Raw genomic sequence first — 8,156 nt, forward strand, 5'->3', positions numbered from 1 at the left:
TTCTTTACTTATACCTGGGCCACGATCATTTGGAAATGACATTGATATTTACTTACAACCATTGATAGATGAGTTAAAATTGTTGTGGGATTCTGGGGTTGAAACATATGATGCTTCAAGAAATCAAACTTTTCAAATGCGAGCAGCTCTTATGTGGACAATCAATGACTTTCCTGCATATGCTATGTTGTCTGGATGGAGTACAAAAGGAAAGTTTGCTTGCCCTTGTTGTAACTATAACACTAATTCTCGCTATCTTAGGCATAGTCGAAAAATGTGTTATATGGATCATCGTATTTTTCTACCCATGGATCATCCATGGAGATCTAACAAAAGATCTTTCAATCGAAAAATTGAATTCAGGCGTCCTCCACCTTTATTAAAGGAAACCGATGTGCTTAATAGCTTACAAGATTTTGAAAATGTATTTGGAAAGAAGAGAAAGAGATCAAATGATGGCCCATGGAAAAAAAGTCAATCTTTTTTGAATTACCTTATTGGCAACACAACTTGTTACGCCACAACCTTGATGTAATGCACATAGAGAAGAACATAGTTGATAGCATACTTGGAACTCTTTTGGATATTCCTGGCAAAACAAAGGATCATGCAAAAGCCCGGTATGATTTGAAAGAGATGGGAATTAGAAAGAATCTTCATCCAAAAGATACTGGAGATAATAAAAGAACAAAGTTTGCAAAAGCTTGCTTCTCAATGACAAATGGAGAGAAATCAGTTTTTTGTGGAGTTTTAAAGACAGCCAAGCTACCTGATGGTAGTGCCTCTAATATATCTAGGTGTGTGCAATTGGATGAAAGAAAATTGTCTGGTTATAAGACCCATGATGCTCATTTCATGTTACATTACTTACTTCCAATACCAATTAAAAGCATCCTTCCGAATCATTTGGCTATTCCTTTGATTCGTCTATGTTCCTTCTTCCAACGTTTGTGTAAAAAAGTTATCATATTGGAGGAACTAGATTGCTTAGAAGTAGAGATTAGGGAAACAATAAATCAGTTGGAGCAAATTTTTCCTCCGTCATTTTTTGATATAATGATTCATTTGCCTATTCATTTGGTGAATGAAGTGAGATTAGGCGGTCCAGTTCAGAACCGATGGATGTATTCCACTGAAAGAGAAATGGGTACATTCAAATCATATATCCGCAACAGACGTTATCCAGAAGGTTGCATAGCAGAGGCGCGTGTGGGAATAGACTGTATGAATTTATTTTCTAGATATCTGCATAGGGCAGTACAAACCAGATTTAACAGAAGAGCCTGAAATAATGATGAATGTGACCCAAGTGATGCAAAAACAGTGAGTTTGTTTCCTAAAAAGGGATGTCCTTTAGGAGCAAAGAAAACTGATCCAGTTAGTTTAGATAACAAGTCACTAAGTCAGGCACATGAATACTTATTGGGAAATTGTGATGAGATTCAAGAATATATTAGGTACTTTAATTTTATATAGTATTTTCTTTTGTATAATTAATTTTTAACTTATTTTATTCATCATTTTAACAAAAAAGTACATATTGTGTAGAGAGCATGAGCAAGAGGTTAATAATCATCCACGAAGATCTAAATGGAGCAAGGCCAAGGATCATTGTCAAAACTTCTCTCAATGGTTTGAAATTCGTGCTTTGCAAGAGGATGTGCCTGATTTGATAAAAGAATTGTCTAGAGGACCAAATTCTGTTGCTAAAAGATACTCTGGGTATCTCATTAATGGATATAGATTCCATATTAGGCAACATGATGCAAGGCATAAAACACAAAATAGTGGTGCTACAGTTGTTGCCTCAACTACAAGCTTTGCAAGCTCAAAAGATAAGAACCCGATTGCTGCAGATTTGACTTATTATAGTAGAATAGTTGATATAGTTGAGTTAGACTACTTTAGTCATTTTAAGGCTGTTCTGTTTAAGTGCGATTGGTATGAGGTTGAAAAAGATATTTATGTCCTTACTTATGTCTATTTTAACAAGAGATGCTCTCAGGAAGAGCCTTTTGTGCTTGCATCTCAAGTACATCAATGCTTCTATGTGCAAGATCCATATGATCAAGATAGACATTATGTTATGAAGACTGTTCCGAGAGACTTATTTAACATGAGTGATGAATTTGAATCTGATCTCCCACAAAGTTATGAAAATGAGTTCTCTGAACACTTGATGGGACCATCCATACCAGAAGATGATGGTGAAGTTACCTTATTAAGGACTGATGTACCAGAAACTGTTATTGATGTGTCTTCGGAGGAATTTGTTACTCAACAACTTGAGGTTGAGTATGAAAAATAGTTTGAAGATGAGTCTGAAGATGAGTCTAAAGAAGAGTGTGAAAACGGGTCTGAAAATGAGTATGAAGACGATTCTGAAGATGAGTCGGACGATGAGTCTGAAGATGAGTTTGAAGATGACACACCATGAGTTTTAATATTTTTGTGATGACCATATAGTGCTAACTCACTCTTTTTGTTATTTCACTGTTTTTGTACAAACACCTTAAGATATCTAAGTATGTTGTTGTTGTTGGTACTTGTAAATTGTGGTATTTGCTGCTTGTATAGGGTGAATCAAGCATGTGCTCCAACAAACATGACTATACTAGATCTAGTCAGCTTTCTTGCTGTTCCTAGAGTCAATGATTATACTTACTTTTCTCAGATAAGAATTCTGAATTATGATGCTTTCTAATTCAGACATGCTTAATGAAGTTCTTCTGTAGATGGCATAGGAGGTTCTTTTTTTTTTTTCTGCATGATCAAGCTGTTATACTTTTGTCCTATTTTGTAGTGTTCCTAATGTATAATTTTTTTGCTGCAATAGAATTTTGCTGGGATGATGTGAAGGTTGATAAACATTGAGAAGGCAGTGAAGGCAACACAGTGAAGGCAGTGAAGGCAGCACAGTGAAATAAGTCCTCTGTGTGTAGTACTCCCTTATCTTTCTGGAAGCTAATGATTAGTTCACTACTCATTCTCATTATCACAATGAAGGCAACACATTTAAATCTTTTAAAGTTATATTTCTGTAGCTTTTTCTATCTAACAATCCTAGAACGTATATGATTATGAAGCTAGAACCTCTTCTCTTTGCAGGTTTGTTTTTTCTATTTAACAATCACCTGATTATTGTTTTGTAGGTTAACTTACTGTAGGGAAAGAAAAAAAAGAGATTAAAAGAAAGCAGGAAGAATAAGTCAATCAGCAGCACTAAAGAAAAAAGGTTCGAATCCGAACAAAGCTCAAAGTCCACTGAAGAATCTGAACTTTGATATGCAATACCGATCAAGTACTGAATTGGCTAACCAATTCAAGATTAAGAGAGAACAACTTGCTAACGAACACAATGATAAAGCTAAGAAAGAGCATGCACCAATAGCACATAAAAGAAAGAATTCTGAGGATTTGATTCCACAACAAGGAAAGAGTAAATTGCTTGAGTATAAATCAGTAGTTCATTCGTCTTCGAGGGAAGAGCTTGGTACCTCACATATGGTTGTTGGGAAAGGACAAACTAAAAAGAGCTTATTTCAATCCGGAGAGTCCATTCAAGAGAAAGGAACTAAACTTCCTATGCACAACTTTAGGTTCCAAACGTCTTCCAAGAAAGGTGTTACTGCTTCAGTACATGTGACTGGGGAAACACTTGGTAATGCAGAGGAACAACATGATATTCAAGATCTACTAAACTTCAAACAGGTGAAGAGAAACTCGGTCCTACCGGCCACAAGTCTTGATCAGTTTCTGGAAGAACAACAACTACAAAAAGAACATGATATTCATGATCTACCAAACTGCAAGCAGGTAAAGAGGAAGTCGGTCATACCAGCTACTAGTCTTGATCAGTTTAAAAAAAAACAAGCAATACACATAGATGATGAAATTGGCATTGATTGTGGTACAGAAGGTATTTCTTAAGCGTTGTAAGATTTATTACTTATATAAAAGAAATTTCTTATTTCCTTACTGTTACATCAATCTAGGAATATTGGAGCCGAAAAAAGTTCAAGGAAAAACAACATGTAAGGATATTCACGCAAGAAATTTGGAAGAAAGAAAGAAGGTGACATTTGATAAAGGACAAGCAGTGGGCCCAACTTGTAAGATAGTGTTGGAATTAACCAACTTTATAGGAACAATTTCAAGGAACTCTAGATTCATCAACTTGATGTACACTAGTTGGCATGCGGTGCTAAAAGATAAGAAAAAGCGCATGTGGGAATATATCAATGTAAGAACAATCAATTTTGAGATTGCATATTTTATTGTTTATTTTTACTGACTGAAGCTAAATATATTTTATTTTGCATCGTCCAAATTCCTAATTCCAGTAGAAGGAAAGAAGTGGGTGATGACTAGTCTTCGTGATGCTTGGAGGCGATACAAACAAAAAATTAAAGAGAGATATTTTGATAAAAATAGTACCGTTGAGGATATGCTAGCAAAACGTCCTGATGACATGCCAGAAGAACAACTTCGTCAATTGATCAAGTATTGGAAACACCCAACTGTTCAAGTAAGGCTAAAATAGTGCATTTCTACTCTTCAACTTATTTTGCATCATATCTATTTTTTTTTTGTTTTATTTATTAATTCAAAGATCTTTTTTTATTTTAATATAGGCCATGTGTGAGATGAATTCTCGAAATAGGAAAAAACAAAAGTGGAGGCATCGAATGGGACTTATTAATTTTTCAAGAGTACGCGTGGCATTGGTAATACTTAGCAGACATTTCGTAAAAAAATTGAATTTCATGAGACTAATCCACTTTGTCTTTTTGGATGACAAACTTACCATATCTTAAGCTTTCTTTAGAACATATTGATACGTTTTTTAATCTCTTTTGATATAATTTGTAGCGTGCAACCAAAGAAAACAATGAGGAACCATCAAAGTCTGAAATGTTTATTGCAACTCGTACAAAGACGGGAAAGGATCTTCACACCGATACTCAAGTTGCAATAGTAAGTTTTTTAAAGTGGATTAGTGATGAATTTAATTCAGGTTTAAAAGTTATATATTGCTAGGAGGGTGATATTTTTATTTTAATATGCTTGAGTCGCTGGAAAGAAAGAAGTACTTACATTTAATATGAATGTCAATTTAATTCAATAGGCTGAACTTCAGAATCGCCAAAATTCTGGGGAAACAACAGATGATGCTTTTACGGCAGTGTTTGGAAAGGAGCAGCCTGGTCGAATTAGGTGCTATGGTAGATCAGTGACAACAACTTCTTTAAAGAAAGATGAGGAAACTAACAAGATAAAACAGAAACATGCCAATGGAATCACTTCTCTAAAAGAAGAAATTAATGAAATGAGAGAATAAATGCGACATTTCTTTAGTCAATTGCTTCAAAACAACCCTGGATTGAATGTTCGAGATATGCCAGGGTGTGTTCGATCTAACATTTCTTCACCTATTGATGCGAGTAGTGCATAAGCTGTAAAAGGCCAAAATCTTCCACATTCTTCTAGGTCAACTCATGACCCAGATCTTCAAAAGGTATTTTGTATTTTTTCAAATGTTCTTTTTTAGAGAAATAAGTTAGAAAATTAGTATACCAAAGAACTATATCCTATGTGATTGTAAATTTGTGATAGTTGGCTAATTAGTCCTCTCAGTTTCTCTGAAAGTCCTCTTTGTGGTAGTTGGCTTATTAAGGTAGTTAATTTGCAAGCTTTTTAACTTCATGTTTGAATCTTTCAAAGTAGCTCTAGTTTTGGCATGATTGATCTGGAATTTATGGTGGTTCTGCCCGTAGTTCTTCTTCCCATTGGTTGCTGATTTGTGTGTAGTTGTGGCTCCAGCCGGCGGTCCTTGCTTGGTAGTGATAATAGGAGTCGCAAGGCCAATAGGTATATCATTTTTAGCCTGATTGTTGTCTTAGTGGAACAGCAAATGATTGGATAATAGTATAGGGAGCTGGTTCAGGGTAAAAGTTGAAGGGTTGTCGATTGACTTTTCGAGCTCTTTCTAATACCTTTATTGATCTCTTAAGGAGGATCCATTTCTTCAGCTTGCTCCAGTTCTTAGACTTTGGTGGCTCAAATTTACCCTTGGTGATAGTATTATTAATTAGCAACAAAATCCATTGTTTCTAATTGACTGTCACGATGTCTCAAGCTTTCGTAGAGTGAATTTGTACTGTTTTGCTCTTTGCCATCTGTATGATCAGTTTTTGGTGGCTCTTCATCTTGAACAATGTCATTAGTGACACTCTGTGTATTGGATGAATCATCTCGAGTCGGTGTTGTTAGGATCTGACTAACTGCTTCTCTTATGAGATTGACAACATCATATATGCTGAAACTTCTCCCATTGTGGCTTATATATATCATCATTTTCTTCCGAGAAATCTTAAGGAGAGTTATATGTATTCGTTACAGGTAGTGTTTTGTTGTTATTTATCTCATCGAGTTGTTCATTCCCTATTTTTGATACAACATCTGAAAGAATATGCTGTGATATCAAATGCTACATGCTGATGTGCTTCTGTTTTTTCACCTATTTTCTGTATGTTTCGTCTTCATCTTCTGCTTCTGTTATCTGTTTGTTTGCATAAAATTTAATACATAAGGAGAGGAGTTTTGTCTTCATCTTCTGCTTCTGTTATCTGTTCGTTTGTAGAAGTGTTCATGACTTACATTCACTACTTGTTGCTGATTGATAATATGAGTGCTCTTGAACTTCTGGAAGAAGAATTCTCTCGATTGCTTCTTGTACTAGCTTAACTGCTAAAAGCCTAGCGCTTCAATCTCTTGGTTATTTGCATCCTGATTTGTAGTCATTAACTCTCTTTCGGAATAACTCAAAAATGAATCAGAACTTTTTGCTGCACAAGACTTGTTGCCACTATCCTTGTGATTATCTTCATCAGCTCCACGGATCACTTTGCTGTCCAATTTTGTAGATTCATCCGAAATCATATGTCTATGATCAGGCTCCACATGCTCCTATTCTACAATCTGATTTTTTGTTCATAATTGGTTTTAATATTTAATTTTATTTTAAATGTGTAGGGAAATGGAGATGGTCAAATTTGAAGGGTCGCCACAAGTCAATTTGATCTCATTGAAGTGGATGATGAAGAGTTTTTGAACTATTGTAAATGTTTGAATACGTTATATTTGATTTTGTGAAATATATTCATTGCTAGAATATATTGAACTATTGTAAGAGTACTTTTTGAACAATTATTGTGTACACATATTTAGAATATTGTTTTATAAGTATGTGTATGTACACAAGGCATACTATCTTTTGAAGTTTATTGCAAATCTATATATTTGAATTACTTATTAGCTAATTTGATGCTTGTGTTTATTTATTGCAAAACAATATTGGTGCTTTTTAATTAGAAATTGTGGCTTATAAATCTTTTATAGCCAAAATAATATTGCCACACTTAAAAGTGTAGCCATAGGACAGTTAATTGTGTATGCACATGGGCAAGAACTACACTTCAAAGTGTTGTCATACATGAGATAGAAAAGGCAACACTTTAAAATCGTGGGCAATATGGAAGAAAAGGCCACGCTTGAAAGTGTAGTTGATAAGGCAACACTTTTAAATGTAGCTGCAGAGCGTGGCCTTTTTGCGTTTTAGGCTACGCTTGAACGTGTAGCTAAGAAGGCAACACTTTTAAGCGTAGCTGCAAAGTGTGGCCTTTTTCCCTTTTAGGCTAAGCTTTTAAGCGTAGATAATACGACAACACTTGAAAAGTGTTGTCTAAAGTCAAAGGTTACACCTCTTTAGGCTACCCCCAAAAAAGTGTTGTCGAAAGTCAAAAAGTGTAGCCTTTTATCAAAGGGCACACTTTTTGCTAGTTTAGACAACACTTTTCTAGGGTGGCCGTAGCCCTAAAATGTTGTAGTGAAACATGGCAACAACAGGAGCAACTATCCTCAAAGCCAATGCCACAAATCGACCACCATTAAAAGAAAAAAAAACATAAACTTTCTTTTGTTTCTTTTCTAAAACAGGGAAATATTCCTTACGTAAAAGATATCTTGAAGACTCAAATTTGTTAATATTATTGAAAGAAAAATAAAAAAAGAAAAAAATTATTGCATTGTTTCTCCTATGATAAACATTTTCTAGTGTGAGACAATTATTTTCATTTTTTTTATTTCTTTACTAG

The 8,156-nt window shown here is 34.8% G+C and overlaps 1 protein-coding gene and 1 pseudogene across 1 annotated transcript; both read left to right on the forward strand.

Annotated features, from left to right (window-relative positions):
* The first annotated feature begins 534 nt into the window (after positions 1–534).
* Positions 535–2,437, forward strand: LOC125827267 (uncharacterized). The gene is made up of 4 exons (XM_049506590.1): positions 535–1,222; positions 1,325–1,457; positions 1,549–2,254; positions 2,309–2,437. The coding sequence occupies exons 1-4, from the start codon at positions 535–537 to the stop codon at positions 2,435–2,437; spliced, it is 1,656 nt and encodes a 551-aa protein (XP_049362547.1).
* Positions 2,438–4,646: 2,209 nt separating this feature from the next.
* LOC125827280 (uncharacterized) lies at positions 4,647–6,747 on the forward strand (annotated as a pseudogene).
* Positions 6,748–8,156: the final 1,409 nt, after the last annotated feature.

The sequence above is a fragment of the Solanum verrucosum genome, unplaced genomic scaffold (assembly GCF_900185275.1).
Source record: "Solanum verrucosum unplaced genomic scaffold, falcon-dt-bn FXZP01000295.1, whole genome shotgun sequence".
Lineage (NCBI taxonomy): Eukaryota > Viridiplantae > Streptophyta > Magnoliopsida > Solanales > Solanaceae > Solanum > Solanum verrucosum.